Source organism: Erpetoichthys calabaricus, chromosome 7 (assembly GCF_900747795.2).
Source record: "Erpetoichthys calabaricus chromosome 7, fErpCal1.3, whole genome shotgun sequence".
NCBI lineage: Eukaryota > Metazoa > Chordata > Cladistia > Polypteriformes > Polypteridae > Erpetoichthys > Erpetoichthys calabaricus.
Window position 1 is genome coordinate 23,958,022 of NC_041400.2, and position 16,645 is coordinate 23,974,666.

General features: G+C 38.7%; 1 protein-coding gene across 4 annotated transcripts in view; it reads left to right on the forward strand.

Moving 5' to 3' along the window:
* LOC114654424 (inactive tyrosine-protein kinase PRAG1-like) overlaps positions 1 to 16,645 on the forward strand; it is an 84,077-nt gene that overhangs the window by 50,958 nt on the left and 16,474 nt on the right. For all 4 annotated transcript variants that reach the window (XM_028804980.2, XM_028804979.2, XM_051930170.1 and 1 more), the window contains one exon: positions 16,110 to 16,267. In XM_028804980.2, coding sequence (XP_028660813.2) covers positions 16,110 to 16,267 — 158 coding nt within the window. The remainder of the gene's footprint in view (positions 1 to 16,109; positions 16,268 to 16,645) is intronic.

Here is a 16,645-nt window from a genome sequence, read left to right on the forward strand (position 1 = left end):
ATTACTTATAAAGTTACAACTAAGTACTGTAGGAAGGTAGTAAAAAATATATTTTTATTACGAAATTTGAAAATGAACTGAATACGGGACATTTGGGTGTCCCTGAAAGGTCAGTACAGGACAGGGGACAAAATTATCAAATATGGGACATGTCCCGTATATATGGAACGTCTGGCAACCCTATTGTTAACCCCACAGTTTATTAATGAAAATGTAGTAGTGCAGACATGGCCATAGTTGAAACAAAAGAAATTTTTGTAATATCAGTGAGATTTGTGATTCTCCTACAGTTAGACTAGCTTTTGTGTGTCAACTTTTATACTGTTATTAATTGTTGAAGCTTAAGTGTTTTGTGTACAATGAAAGTTCACCATGTAAGATGAAAATTAATTATTAATATTGTTGGGATATTCTTTTGTCCCAATTAGTGTAATTGATGGTTTGGCCATATGACTTGCCCCAGGTCACTAGTTCTAAAATTGAAGTGCTCCATCTGGTTTCAGTCCCTCTTGTAAAACAGAGCAGCACGTGACTTCATGACTTCAGTCACTTGCTTTACACATGTGTATATATACAATCTTTGTTTTCTTTTACTAACAGAACAGAAAGGAATAATAGCCAGTAAAATGCAGAGACCCCAACTACTTCCATACTGCCCACAGTTGAATATGCATAAACAGTGATTGTCATTATTACCATTCAACACATGGATCAGAAAGGCTTCTTCAGCTGTTGGACAGCTTTGGTCTTTTCAGTACCACATTCAAAAATCACAGGGACCTTCTTTTATATATATAATATATATATATATATATATATATATATATATATATATATATATATATATATATATATATATATGGGTGGAACGGTGGCGCAGTGGGTAGCGCTGCTGCCTCGCAGTTGGGAGATCTGGGGACCTGGGTTCGATTCCCGGGTCCTCCTGCGTGGAGTTTGCATGTTCTCCCCGTGTCTGCGTGGGTTTCCTCCGGGGGCTCCGGTTTCCTCCCACAGTCCAAAGACATGCAGGTTAGGTGGATTGGCGATTCTAAATTGGCCCTAGTGTGTGCTTGGTGTGTGGGTGTGTTTGTGTGTGTCCTGCGGTGGGTTGGCACCCTGCCCGGGATTGTTTCTTGCCTTGTGCCCTGTGTTGGCTGGGATTGGCTCCAGCAGACCCCCGTGACCCTGTATTCGGATTCAGCGGGTTGGAAAATGGATGGATGGATGAGTATTTCTGTTGTCATTCAGTGATCTGTTTTCTTTACTATAAAGCTTTTAATTGTCTTTTTCATGTTGTGGCCTGTAAGGGCGTAGCAGAGCCTCATACTCCAAACACAACTGTACAGACTAAGCCTTAGGTTCAAATGACTTTTTTTTTTTTTTTTTTTTAAAGAAATCTACTTTATGGAGGCTTCTCTTTCCAAGTCAGCACAATCATAATTCATCCTCCATTTCTCCCAGGCAAGCTTTGTCTATGTCCTTCCAACTCCAGCTCAGCCAGGTCAGGTGAAGGGCTCTTTTTAACCTAGACCCAGGACTATTTTCAGTCCGTCAGCAGTATAATGGGAAGCGCTTTCGAGTTGGGCAGAACCTCCTTTCAACAGCACTCTCTAGCGGCCACCGAGAACCCCTCCAATGTTGTCCTTCAGACCTGCAACTCCCATGCAGTCTTGCGGGTGCCCAGATGAAAGCTTTGCCAGAGGGATGTTGTCACCCAGTGTAGTGGGATAACACACAGCCTGGGAGGCAGTCACACCTTATTCTTTCACTATATTATCCATCTGACTGGGAAAGGGAGTAGCATCTATCCAGGCAGGGTGTACATTTGTCCACTCTGTCCATTCATGTCTTCCCAGCCTAGTAAGGAAGCACCGTTTATCTCAGTCAGGACTCTAGTTGATCTATTGTACCCATTACAACGTAAACATGCCTGTTAATAAAAAGTGTACTGTATATCAACACTGTCATTCAAAAATACAAATAATGACACTTCTCAAGATTTGGTTTTAGCCATTTCCTATCAGCAGAAAGACATCTCAAGTGATCCCAGTGTTTTGTCGTACAAGTATATAAGAACAGGTAAGTGGTTTCTCCCTGCAGCTCATTGGATTAAACAGTTGAGCAACTTTCCATAGGGAAAACAGGACAGTCAGGATATCATAATTTGGTGATCATTGTCCATCCATCCATCCATTTTCCAACCCGCTGAATCCGAACACAGGGTCACGGGGGTCTGCTGGAGCCAATCCCAGCCAACACAGGGCACAAGACAGGAACCAATCCCGGGCAGGGTGCCAACCCACCGCAGGACACACACAAACACCAAGCACACACTAGGGACAATTTAGGATCGCCAATCCACCTAACCTGCATGTCTTTGGACCGTGGGAGGAAACCAGAGCACACGGAGGAAACCCACGCAGACACGGGGAGAACATGCAAACTCCACACAGGGAGGACCCGGGAAGCGAACCCGGGACTCCTAACTGCGAGGCAGCTGCGCCACCGTGCCACCCAGTGATCATTGTTTCTGGCAAAAATATTCAGTTTACTACAAGCCAGTTTTTAAATAAAATTGTACTTTAAAAGGCATTTACAATACTCTTTGTTGTCTAATTTTCAATGCCATCTTATCCTTTTCCTTTACCAAATTGTAGGGAAACCATTTCACTTACTGCATGTGTATACTGTACGTAACATAGTTCTACTGACATATCTGTCTCATGTAATTTTCCCTTCTGTTTGAGAACACAAGTCACATCGTATCTTGAATTTACACAGCTTTATAATATATTTGTTCTTTTGATGCTAGGAGCCCAGTTTTATCAGGCTCACAGAAGAAAGCGTTAAGAGAGTTAGACTTATGTAAATTTACTTTATAATATGGACAAAATCCATTGAAAAATATATATGGAAGTGAGCATATCATTCCATAAAAATGTGCAGTGTTAAAAGTCAAGTGTATCACTTGAATATCAATAAATACTTGTAGATCCATCCATCCATCCATCCATTTTCCAACCTGCTGAATCTGAACACAGGGTCACGGGGGTCTGCTGGAGCCAATCCCAGCCAACACAGGGCACAAGGCAGGAACCAATCCCTGGCAGGGTGCCAACCCACCACAGGACACACACAAACACACCCACACACACACTAGGGCCAATTTAGAATCGCCAATCCATCTAACCTGCATGTCTTTGGAATGTAGGAGGAAACCAGAGCGCCCGGAGGAAACCCACGCAGACACGGGGAGAACATGCAAACTCCACGCAGGGAGGACCCGGGAATCGAACCCAGGTCCCCAGATCTCCCAACTGCGAGGCAGCAGCGCTACCCACTGCGCCACCGTGCCACCCATACTTGTAAATATATTTTTTTAAAAGTTGGCTGAATATTTTACTTGGTTGGTTGTGATGAATCAAGTGATGCTGCAACAGAATGACCTGGATTCTTACTGCCTTTTCTCTGGATCAAATATTAAAGATGCGATTTCAGGTAGCTAATTTTTTTTTTTTACCTCCATAGGTAACAAAGCATAATCTATAAAAACAAATTTATTACTTAAGTAAAATGCATGTGAAGTCATTTCCTCATCACACATAATTGTTGGAGAGCAAATCTAATCCACTTTCTATTCCCTTTTAATCTTTAAGTTAGTTCAGTACAGTAGTTAAAGGTATGAACCGCAAACAAAGTTCTTACAATTTTACACAAATGGCTTACACTCTGAGCCTTTGCTAGTCACTTCACCTGCCAGAGCCCCATGTGTAGGCATTTCAAACCAGTTCTGCCATGATTAGCAAGTCACTTTGGATAAAAACATTAGCTTAATAAATAAAAGCAAAAGTCTCGCCTATGATTATGAGCTGTCGATCATGTGCAAAAGAATGAGATCGCAGTTACAAGTGGCGGAAAAAAGGCATCAGAACTGCTAGGCCTGACCCCCTATGGTAAGGTAAGAAGCTCCATGATTTGAGAGAGCCTCAGAGTAGAGCTGCTGCTCCTTCGGACTGAGAGGAGCTAGCTGAGGCGCTTAGGGCATGTGGGTAGGATGCTTCCCCTAACGGCTAACCCTGCAGCTGCTCTGGGCACATCTCACTGGGTAGAGACCCTACGACAGATCCAGGTCACACCTGGGATTTCACCAGTTAATGCTGCAGCTAGGGACAGAGAAGTTTGGGCTGACCTGTTTGACCTGCTGCCACTGTGACACTTACCAGGAAAAGCAGTTTCAAAAAATGAGATGAGAGGGGAGATGTATCTTACAGTCTTCTTTTTGTAGTTTTAAATGGGCTATACATACCAGGAAGAAGAGACCTCCTTCATTATGTTTAACCTTAATGATCTCCAAAGCTTTCCTTTTGAAAATAACTCCCATTTGTTTCTTGATGACTTAGCAGTTAATTTACTGAAAATTGGTGTTCATTCTTTTTGTTCATTCACGGTGATGTACATCTGGTGAAACTGGAAATTCCACCTTCCCACTGCCCCTCCATTCAAAAGATACCTTGAATTCAAATGACATTAAACAGCTGTGACAGTTAACTGTAGGTTTTAAAATTTGAAAATACCCCCAAGCAATGCTGTAAGCTCTCCATGTTTTCCTGACAAATTGTTTGTTTTTACATGGCTTTTTTTAAAAAAGGGGAAAAAATGCCGTGGACACGTGTTGTGCAACTGAAAGTTAAAACAGGAACTAAAGAAAAGGGAACTGGTCTAGAGTTTGTTGCTGTTAAAAATAAGCTTGCAAGCTCCCCCTTCCCCCTTTCAGATTCCCGTTCCTCTTGCATCGATCTCCCAGCCGCCGTATTTTTAGTTTTTCCATCTTTACTACATCTAGAAGCTTTTCTTGGGTGCTGTCATTCAAAGGAAATAAGAACATTTTGAGACGTCAGGCTGCCAATTTGTATCTTCAGTTTTCAAGAATAAGCAGATAAAGATATGCAGTAGGATGAGGCCAGCATGAGCGAGGTCGCTGATGATAATATGAAGTTTTTGTCAAAAATCTTTTGATAAGTACCAGCCACAGAGCCAGTCTGCAGCATGAGCATATGTGGAGGATGGAGGGGCACGGCAAAGAGTATCATCATAATACCACCTTTGAGACTGCAGTCTTCAGCAGTAAGTAGACAATTATTAGTATTTAGTAGTTAGTGATTGTTTAATCTAGGTAAGTATTAGAACCCCACTCACCACACACACTCGGTCATATTAGCAAGTTAAGCATTAACTTATGTGTACAACTGGCTCCATATCTGGGAAATTTAAAAGGCATTTCTTTGTGGAGGAGGTAAATCCTAGGAAAGACTGGATAATCTTTACAAACTAAACCTTTCTTGAATTTATGTAGCAATAAGTATTTGTAAAAATAAACATAATGAAAACATTAGTTTGTTATGACAGTCAATAGACTGTTTATTGCAGAAAAGTTAAAAAGCAAAAGCTAAATATTTTGTGCACAAGTAGAAACTGATTATTCTTTGTTTGAAGTTGAAAGTTTTCATTCATGATTAACAGTGTAATGACTGTAGAGGTTGTTTATTTAATCTTTAAAGTAGTTAAGTACCTTCCTAAGTAGAGCATAATCATTTTTCCAAATAAAATAAATGTAGATTTTTTCTCTTTCTAATTATTTCTTATGGAAAGAAACACGTGCTTTTTACCAGTGACACTGTAACTTTATAGCTGGTTAAATAACAGTTGATTGGCTTGCCACATTGTTGTGTGAATAAAGGGCACTGAACAATCAAATAATCTGCATCCATGCACAACTTTTCCTTCAATTTTCAGTTGAAGCCTTTATTTACATAATCTTAGCAAGTGTGTGGCAGTCGGGGGCACACGCCTTTCAATTTCAGTCAATTAGTGTGACATACCCAGTGACTTAATCCAACTAGTCTGTAACAGTCTTGATTTTGTTTTTAGTCATACAGGTGGTTACTGTATGCATGAGAGCTGGCAACCAGTGAATGCTCATCTAGAAGTACAATACATATAGTGCAGTGATGAAGAAGAAGGAACACAGGTGTTTTGGACCTCACAAACAGAAGAGAAGTTAGTTAGTCTGTCTGATGTCTCGTGTTCTCTGTACCACGATGAAATGGTAAAAAAGAAGGCTGAGATTGTGGCTGAACTTATAGACCTGGAAAGAATTCACACAGCACTGGGTCTGTCAGGCATCACCCTATTGACTCGGGAAAAGGGGCAAGCACGACTGTACAAGAAAGTCATTTTGCAGTTGCTAAATTTGACATGCCCAGCAATTTTCAGTCATATATAAATTGACATGGTCTGGTGACGAGATCAGCAACAGTAGTCAGCAAGTCTGACATACCCTACAACTCAAAGTCACGTAATGTGACATTGGCTTTAGTAGGAGGTTAAGTAACCCTACAACTGTTTGTGTGTGGGATTGCTTGCCTTAATTACCAGGGGTGTTTTTGAGTGGCCACTTTCAGTATTTTAGTAGAAGAATTCAGAGGATTTATTTTATCAGTGCCTTAGAGAATTATAAAACACATAAAACCATGTGGTGTCTTCTCTTCTGTTTTTCCAGAAGTGAAGTGGTTCATTTCCTAAAGCATGCCATGCATGTCGGTCTTAGGGTGGTCTTGGTTGTTCTTGTCTACACATCCTCTACCTTGTGCTGTGTCTTTTTGGTGTTGTATTAGATAGAAGATTTTAGCTAACTTGTACATAATATAAAAAAATTGGTCTGTCACCAAAAACTCATAACCATCAGGGATGCTGTGGAGAAAATCAGTTAATGAAATTGTCTGGCAAAGGCCAACAGAATGGCTACAGTCATTTAAGTATCTACTGCATACAATAGTGGTACAGGAAATGACACTTTAAAATGCACATCTTGTCTTGAATGCAGTTTGGTAACCAACAACCTAGCAAAGTGAAGCTGAAGTGGACTAGGTTGTAACACTTGCAGTAGAGATCTGAGAAAACTTTCTCTTGTCCAAAGTATTCAGTTTCCAGCTGATTCACTTTAATGATAGGACCTTGATGAGTCCAGATTTGTATTTTACTGTGGTGCTAATGATACTTGCTAGGGTGACGCTGTAAGCGTTTTTTTTTATAAACACACCTGTCATAAGATATCTGATCACTTTCAACATCACTTGCATGGCTTCATGACAACCATGTGCCAGTCTACCTATGGGATGGTTTAATAGTATTATTCTGTTTGCCACAAAGTGAGAAAAATCCATACATGGTTCCAGGGACATGACAGTAAATTTCTCTTAATGCAGTGGCTTCACTATTGCCCAGATTTTAGTCCAGTTAATCGTCCAACGCTTGTGAGATGCAAAAGAAGGAGCTATGAGTAGAAATCAGAGACAACAAGGGCCCTCATCAGTCTTGTTCAGTCTTTGTTCTCTTGAGTTCAGGTTACACCAAGAGCAACTGTGCGAATCAAGTCAGTAATATTTGCAGTAGGTGTTCCTTTTATAATTTTTACTATATCACATAACATTTTGTTACTTTTTAATTGCTTTTCAACATTATCCTGAAAAATGGGGTTTTCCTGTTATAAATCCTAAGTTCTTTTCAGAGTTTGAGTCTTAAGAAAGGGGGAAAGTTGTAGTTATTTTTGTTTTACCAGCATTCATCTTGCATCTAAATATTCAGGGTGTGTTTATTGTTGTCACATTGTCTAATATATCTCAAATTTGAGTGCATTCTTTAAAGTTCACAAATTTACTTGTTATATTTGAATCTGTATAAATTAAAAGGAGTAACATCTTGGCACAGATCTCGGAGGAAGATGATTTTCTTTTGACCTCACTCGATGTGACATACACTATGCTTTTTTTATTCTTTGTTTCCTGCCCATCAACATGCTTGCAGTCCTGTTTCTTAAATTATAACTCAGGATTATTTTTAATTGGAGGGCACCGTTTCTGTCCTTGAAGGGTCGCAGTGGCCACTTATTTTACTGTCCAGTCATTTCCTAAGTTGTTGAATCCAATCAGAGTCCCTGGAATCTGGAGCCTATCCACATGGCATTGGGTACAAGGCAGGGACACAGTTCTAGGCAGGGTGGCAATGCACTGCAAGACACACTTGCTCAAACTGAGCCAATTTTGAGATGTGACTCAAGGTTTACTGGACATTTTTGAAGTTTGAGAGGAATAACTGGTACACCTGCAGATGACCCATGCTGACAGTAACTACAGGTAGTACAAAGAACACAAAGATAATAGCTGGGATTAAAAATTAAATCTTCTGGACCTGTTTAGAAGCATTGCTAAGTAGTGTATAACCAAGCCTTACTTATTTAAACGACTCCATTCTAATTTCCTTTCAGTTGTAAAATATTCTAAATTTTTTCTTGCTTATCTAAGATTCATTTCATGTCCTTTCACTTGCCAACATAAAATAGTAATTAGTTTTATTGTCTTTTGATAAATTCATTTTCTAGTATTACTGGTTTTGTTTATTTTTCTTTGTCCTTTACAATACAGGCAATTGCTAACAGTGGTGTCCTAGTGGGTATCAATGTCTGTGCAGTTCAGGAATTAAATTACTGCAGCTTATTTAATACCATTGTCACTTTACATGACTTCTACTGTAGGGTTTGTAAGACGTACTAACTGCTGTTGTTGATCTTGTCACTAGACTATATCAGTTTATACCACTGAAAATTGATGGATATGTGAAATTATACGATTACATGGCAACTTTCCAGCATAGTTGTGCTCACACCTTTTTCTGACAACCGATAGTGTGCTGCCTGACAGAGGCCAGGGCTGTACAAAGAGTTAACAGATGCAGAAAGTTCAGACACCATCTCTGTTCTTTTTCTTTTTTCCATTCTGTTATGGTATATAACATGTCATGGACATCACACAGAAGAACTTCTCTTCTGTTTGTGAATTCCAAAGCCCCTGTGCTCCATATTCCTTGTCGCTGCATTATATGCATTGTGCTTCCATATAATCATTCATTGGTTACCAGTTCTGATGCACAGAGCCCATCCCTAAGATGAAACCTGTTTGATTTTGTCTGGGCAAGTCACGCACTAGTTAGTGTCTTTGGGTATGCCATACTAGATGACGAGTCTTCAGTGGAGCATGCAACCAACTGCCTCAGACATTCTAAAACTATGTAAATGAAGGCTATGACTGAAATTTGCTGAAAAGGCATCTACCTGTAATCTACGGAGAGGTCTGATTAATCAAGTATTTAATTTGAATAGCTAAATGATTGGGACCACACTGTTTTGTTAAGGAGACACAAACATGGTAAGAAATGCATGTAAGGCCTCCAAAAAGTTTTACAAGTTGGCCCAGATCTTCAGTGACCTGCTCAGAAATGGCCTTACCCACAGGGTGCTAGCCCCCAACTACTACCTGTAGGCTTCAGCTTGCCCAGGCCCAAAATGGGAAGCTGGCTTTTAAAGTTCAAAAAGGCTTTTAATATTTAACAATATGTTAGAAATACCTCATGAGAGAGAAGGTAGCTGTAAACTTCTGGCTCATTGAGACAACCCATATCAAAGTGTCTTAATAAATTGAGAATTTATTTACAAAAAGCAAAAGAATTACAAAAAAAATGGGCAAAAAAGAGGTTAGCCAAAAAAGGCAAACCAAGGCTAACCATACAAAAAACAACATTTAAATCTAGTAATAGAATGAAAAAATTAAGCGCCAGAACATATCCCAAAGAAGGCAATACTCATGGCACTCCATCAATCAGCTGTCAGTGATTCACTGCCATGTTTCTCCTTCTAACTTCCACATAAAGGCAGCAGCAGGACGCAGCAGCAGTGATATCAGAGTGGCACTGCCTCCTGGGGTTCCACCCACAAAACATACAAAGACATAGGTCTGCTGTTTACATGTTATTTGTATACTAACAGAGATTACATAAAAACTTGAAATACAATAATTCAAACACAATAATTAAACAGAAAATATGCCCGAATTAAGGAATAAACCCTGTCTGAAACATAAAAGTACTTCCTGAGATTGGATCTGTAACTTCTGCTCACAAGTGCCCCTGTCTACTTTATTTTTGATTGTCCACATTTACCCTACTTTTTCCAGGACATTTTGATTTCTGAAATGATTGGCTTACTACAGCCCTTATTTTACTTGCTATGTTTTCCCATTAAGCAAAATTGGGTTTTGTAGTTAAAAAAATAATGTAGTAAGATATTCAAAGTGAAAACAAGGTCCCTTTATCTGTATTTTGTTGAGACTGTAACAGTTTATTTTTCCAAGATTATCTTCTTTATCTCTACTGCATATATTGAACTCACTGTCTGCGTTTTCAAGGGTAACAGAATAATTTGTGAGAAGCAACATGCTTGGGACGAAAATATCAACTGTTTTTTTCACTCTCTTCTTCTGTAGTTTTTAAATGTATGGTTTAACGTAGATGAAATGCATTGTCATCTTCACACACCCTTTCTCATATTTCCATCCACTATTAAGCCTGCTAATCTATTGAGGGGCCATGTGCATTGAAGCCTATTCCAGCCATATGTTGGTTGTATGGTGGAGAGCAGCCATAGTTGTGGCACCATTTCATTCCACTGGTACCCCTTTTTGTGAGCACCGAGACAATTTAGTCCATTAATAGTCTTCTTAATGTGTACTAATCAGAGAAACTAATTCTGCATTTGACCTGCAGAATTGTCAGAGTCTGAGCACTGCATGGTCAAGTAACTTGCCAGGAAGTCATTGATGAGATTTAAAAGTTAACCATCTCCTTTATATCCTTTTTATACTTCCTATCCATACGGTCAAAACATTGCAGAGGTGTTTAACCATGACATAGTTCTTATGGTGTTTTTCCCCCATGCACTTCCAAAGAGAAAAAAGTGAAATGCCTCACACTTCAAGGAGACCAGAACATTTTGTGGGTGAGTTCACATTCATCACTTGTGGCATAAGTCATTAATCGAGACTAGAATACACCTTATTATGGAATTGTGTCTATAAAAATTAGTAACAGCATGAAGTTAAAATATTATAAGTAGTGCAAACGTCAACTACCCTTCAGATGCACACCACAAATAAAAAGTGGACTGCAGCTGCAGGGCTTACAACATGGACACCTTACAACAAATCTCTGTGACCAACAATATCAAATTACCTTTACTTTAATGATTAGAAATAAAGTTTTGCTAGTTAAAAGCCCAGAGTGTATTTACATGAACTGTATGTTGTTATTTTACAGCTGATTACAGGTTTTGAAGAGAACATGGTAGATGATGGCTTGTGAATAATTTAGTCTTCTAAAATAAAACATTCATTTGAATCAGCAGCCAAGACAGCTTGAAAAATTTCTTCACATTTTAGCATGCTTGTGATTTCAGTGTTTCTCCATTGCAGATATATTTGAGTCTTCATCGCTCTTTTCAGTTGCTGGAGCTGACTTATTCTGCACAAGGCATTGATAGGCTCAAAATGTCTTAGTTGGCTCAAATTCAATGCATATATAACCCTCTGCTTTCCACCAATACTGTAATAACTTCAAAACTGTTAAATCCAGCATCCTAGATTACCTGTCATTTCTTTTTTTTTTTTTTAAACCTGATATTGACCTGCCAGGCACCTAAGATCTTCTAATGCCAGATTTGTTACTATTCTAAAGAGTCATTGTATAATTCTTGGCAATTTTCCCTTGAATCTGTATGTGAAATTTCCTCTCTATTAAAACACAAATCCAACTGGAAAATATTATTTATTATTTTATTGACGGTTTAATACCCTCCAATTTGATTATTCTATACAGCAATCTTATGAGTTTATATCCTATTGTGTCATATTCATGTGCTATTCTACGTTTTTTTACTTGTATTTTACCATGTACTTACTGATCTTGTAGTACTTTATCCTCTTACTTTGAATTGTACTTCTTACATGTTCAGAGGGTGGGTGGGGGTTGTGTGCCATGACAGTTGACCTACTGTGTGGAAGGAGCTATAAAAGCAGTCCATAATACAGATGGATACAAAGTTAACAAGCAATAGATAATAAAAGTAAAGCACAAGAAGTGCAGTATTAGCATTAGTCCCAAGACAAAATGAAACGCTGGAAGTTGAACAAAACCAAACTGGCTTGATGAAGGCACTGTGGTGTAGTGGTTAAGGCTTTGGACTTCAAACCCTGAGGCTGAAAGTTCAAATCCTGCCACTGAAACTGTGTGACCCTGAGTAAGTCACTTCACCTGCCTGTGCTCCAACTGGAGATACAAATGCAACCAATCAAATGTTGTAAGCTGTTTTGGATAAAGGCATCAGACAAATAAATAAATGTAAATGTAAACAAAGGATCAGCACAGCTGTAGATATCAGTGGGTTTGCAGAGTGGCAAAAGTCTATGTAGTACCAAGGTTCCTTGATAGAACTGTGTCTTCAATAAGCCCCTAAACGTCATTAGGTTGGGAACAGCTTGAAAGTGAGAAGTATCATCCAGAGGAGGGGACAGTCAGCAGACAGCCTGAAGAAAAATGTCTGTTCAAATGTCTGTGCCGGTAAATAAAAAAGTTACCGTATATAAAAATGAACAGGTGGTATGGTATGTAAATTCCCAAAGAATTCACAGGCCTTGGGTGCAAGAGAGTTCGAGAAACAACGCGGAGCCTTTGCTGTTTCATCTTCTAGTGTCATTGCTGGTTGCTATTTTGAAATTAATAGATGTTTTTTTTTTCACTCCACATGAAATGATATTAAACACAAAGCCATACTGTATCTGTTTTGAAATGAAGCCAATAATTTTTGGTTGTTTTGGTTTCCAAATTTAAAATTTCCTTTAATATTTTCATTTTTTTAGTCTTTGAGAAATAAAGCAGGAGGGAAAAAACTCCCAAAATATGCATAATATTGCAGTTTGTTTTTTTAACTTATAAAGATAAAAGGCTCTAAAGATACTGCATTCATTGATTCCTGTCTAAAAATGAAATAACTCGTTTATGTTCCTTTAACAAACCCAGCTTTGAAATGCAAATAGAAAGAACTGTAATCTGCTGTTGCCTGAGTCTTCACTTATTTGTAATTATTTGAATGTATTTCTTTTGTACTGTATTTGGTAAGACTGCTCTTACAAGGAGGCTTCCTTATCAGCTCCTGATAGTAAAAGCATACTGACTTCTTATTTAACATATACCACTGTAGACTGCCTACTGCTAAGACAATAGGTTACTTTAGACTTTGCTTCCTGGTCAGGGAATCGTTTCCTTCCGTGTTCTTTAAAAACTTCTAAAAACCTTGTTTTCTTAGTTAAGTATCAGTACTATAGTGCTATGCAGTGTGGTATTGTGGTTAAGGTTTTGGACTTCAAACCCTGTTACCGACATTGTTTGAGTAAGTCACTTCACCTGCCTGTTCTCCAACTGGAAAACCAAAAAAGAAATGTATCCATTTCTATTATGAATACTGTAAGTTGCCTTGGATAAAGACAGCTGTTAAATTAGAAAACAAAGTATTACTGAAACAGTGAAAAAAATTCACAATAAAACTCACAATTATATCCAAGTATATGCAAATTACTATTTTATCCACAATTTTTTGAAACAGTAACTGTAGCATGTGTCTGAAATTCCTTTTTTATTTTAAAATGAAATACTATAATGAAGCTCAATCAAACAATTGAAATTCACTTATCAAGTACAATAATATGTATCAATTATAATTCATGAAACATCATATGAACTGATTAAAGTGGCAGTGTGCTCAGAAGTGTTTCCCATCACAGCCAGTGATAAAACAGTGAGCACCAAAATAAGAGCAGCACCAGGCACCTGTCAGCATTATCTCCCTGTGGAGTGGCGTAGTACCAGCTTCAGGAGTTCTTCAGACTGCTCCTTCCACTGTATAAGGAGACAGAGGAAATGTTTAAAGAAAGGACCAGGAGAAGGAGACATGGAACAAATAATTTGAAGTTCATACTAAAAAGACAAAAACAATCTTTTGCCAAACCCTAATTGCAAAGTTTTAAAAAACAAAGCAAAGCATTAAAAAGCCGGAAAATCACTAATAAAGAATCCACAAGGAAAAGTTATTCAATCTGATATCAGGTGAGTCAGTTCAAGACTCGATGCCTCTAAATACTGTTGGGTCAATGACATAAACTGTTTACATCTCCAATAGATCATGGGAAAGATTTTCATAGAAGCTGTCACGCTAAAAAGCCAAAATAAAAGGGTGTCATGTAACAACAAAAATAATTTTCAACGTTTAAATGATAACAGAAAGGAATTAATTAACAACAGAAATGAATTCCTTGAGGTTACAAACATCAGAAAGGGTTGCAATATCGACCAGAAAAACCACAGGAAATGAAGTAAAAAAATAAAATAGTATCAACCAAGACATCCACCTCTTCAAAATACTATACCTCAAGTCAAAGTTAGTGTTCCATCAATCTTGCTTGGAATAGATTGAGTAATGTCACACCTCCATGTCATAAGACATTAAAATGTTTTTCTAAAAGCTTAAATGTCTTTCTTCTTATCCTTACCAAAGCTTCTTCCACAAGTGAACTTTGCTTTGGCCTCTGTCTCAGCTGTCATCATCTTAAAAGGAGCATGAAAGGTCTCCTCCTTTAACTTGACAGCTTCTCTGTGTGGATCGTGTCTGATTGAGTAATTCCATGGTGTGGGAGATCACCTGAGTTAAAAAGTCAGGTTCCACATCAAACACCATACACAGATGAGTCTCACTATACAGTGTGTCATCAGAATTTCAAACTCTCAAGCATCCTCTTACTTCTTCCCTACCAATAAAATACCTAATCGTATTCCCTAGAACCAGTTTTCATTGCCAAGGCCTAGTCTTCATGGCACACAACCCCTATCCCCCACCCTCTGAACATGCTTGTCTTTTGACAGGCCTTACATCTGACCTCCACCGTGTGCTTTGCAGTGAACGCACACAGTGGCACCCTGTAGGTTTGTCAGTATGATCATGATTTTTTGATTGCTTTTTTCTGGTCCCTGCAATTTAGATCAGTTTACTAAGAGTAACCTTACCAAGACAAGGCTCTCGACACCATGGCACTTAGAATCATTCAGGCACAAGGAGATCAGATAACGGGAGACTGTACACAGCTGTTGAGGATAACACATGTGCATGTTGAGTACACACAGATATTTTAGTAAGTTACTCTTGCAATGGTGGCAAACATAAAAATACAAAGCTAGAATAATAAAAGGCAAGCTTAAACAAAACAACTGTTCTTTGTTTTCCCATCACCTTTCCTGTCTCTTAAATTCCTCAAATAAGTCACAAAGACTGTTCAACAATATGATCTCCTGCCTAGCTGCTTAAGTCATTGAGCTCTGGGCAGTGCCGAAGCACTTTCTTCAAGGGTTTATTATGGATCATATTGGGCTTTGAACATAAACCCAGCCATGTGTGAATGCTATTGTTGTAATGCAGACTTTCCTTCTAGGTTAGAAGGATTGAACACCTAGTAGGCATGAGATTCAAATACAGACAATGTATGCCACCCAGACCTCAGAGAAGACACAAGGCGAGAGGCAGAGTCGTGTGGAAAAACCAACAAAAAGAAACCTGAATGGTCACTCATTGAGTAGAAGCACAAGAATTAGCTTGCAGCATAGAAAGAGACCTAGGAGCTGTGCAAGTTTGACAGATTTCTGTGTAGGCTGGATTTTTTTTTTTTTTTGCACCTTCCAAATGCATGGCAGCAGTAGCCGAGTAAAAGAGGCTCTTAAACTAAGGAAGATCTTCCCAATAAACAGCCCTGTTCAGTCTTACAAGCTCACTACTTGAGCCTGAGTGCCAACTTTTCTTCTTTTCACCTGTATTTTTCACCTGAGTACATAGACAGACACAGAATTTACATTAATAAAGTGGTGGTTGGACATAGGTGGTCCTCTATATCTTTGACTTTGACAAAGTGGTCCTATGTCTAAAGCACTTTGAGAACTACTGACCTAGATGAATGAAGCACTGGCATTACTGTTAAAAAAAAAAAAAAAAAAAAAAAGAGTTCACTTTGATGCACAAGAAATTTGAGCTACAATACAGAACTGGCTAATTATTCACAAAAGGGTTAATTAACCTCACTGAACACAGCTTTAAGTTCCTAACATGTTGTGTTTCTTTTACTACTTAGGACATCGAACAAAATGAGCCAAAGCAACTCTGACTTGGAGAAAGCCAGTCATGGTTCTGTTGAAAGCCTGACACACTCTCTGAAAGGTCTGCACTGTGGCATCCCAGCAACCTCCACTGACAGCCTTCACTCGGACTCCAGGACATATGCTGATGCAGGTAATGTTATGGAAGAAGTCCTTGAAGAGTGCAGTGTGTTTAAGCCCATGCTGTGTAAACACTGGGTGCCTTTGTTTCCTACCTTGGCCAACCCATGAATTTAGCTTTGTGAGATTTCCTAGCTAATATGGAAGTATGTAAGGTGAAGTGAATTCCTATGCATGAGTATTGAATGCTTATTTCAGTAGACCTTATTCTGAAACATTTGAGTGAACAATTCCCACACTCCAGTACTGTGCCTTTCCTCAGAAAACTCTGTGGTTTCCTCTCTGCCACTGCTCCTCATATAAAGAGGGAATGCAAGTTTCAGCTCTGTTCATATATATCACTTTGCTATTCATTGTTAGCTGCTGGCATGTTAAACTAAAAAAGGAATTA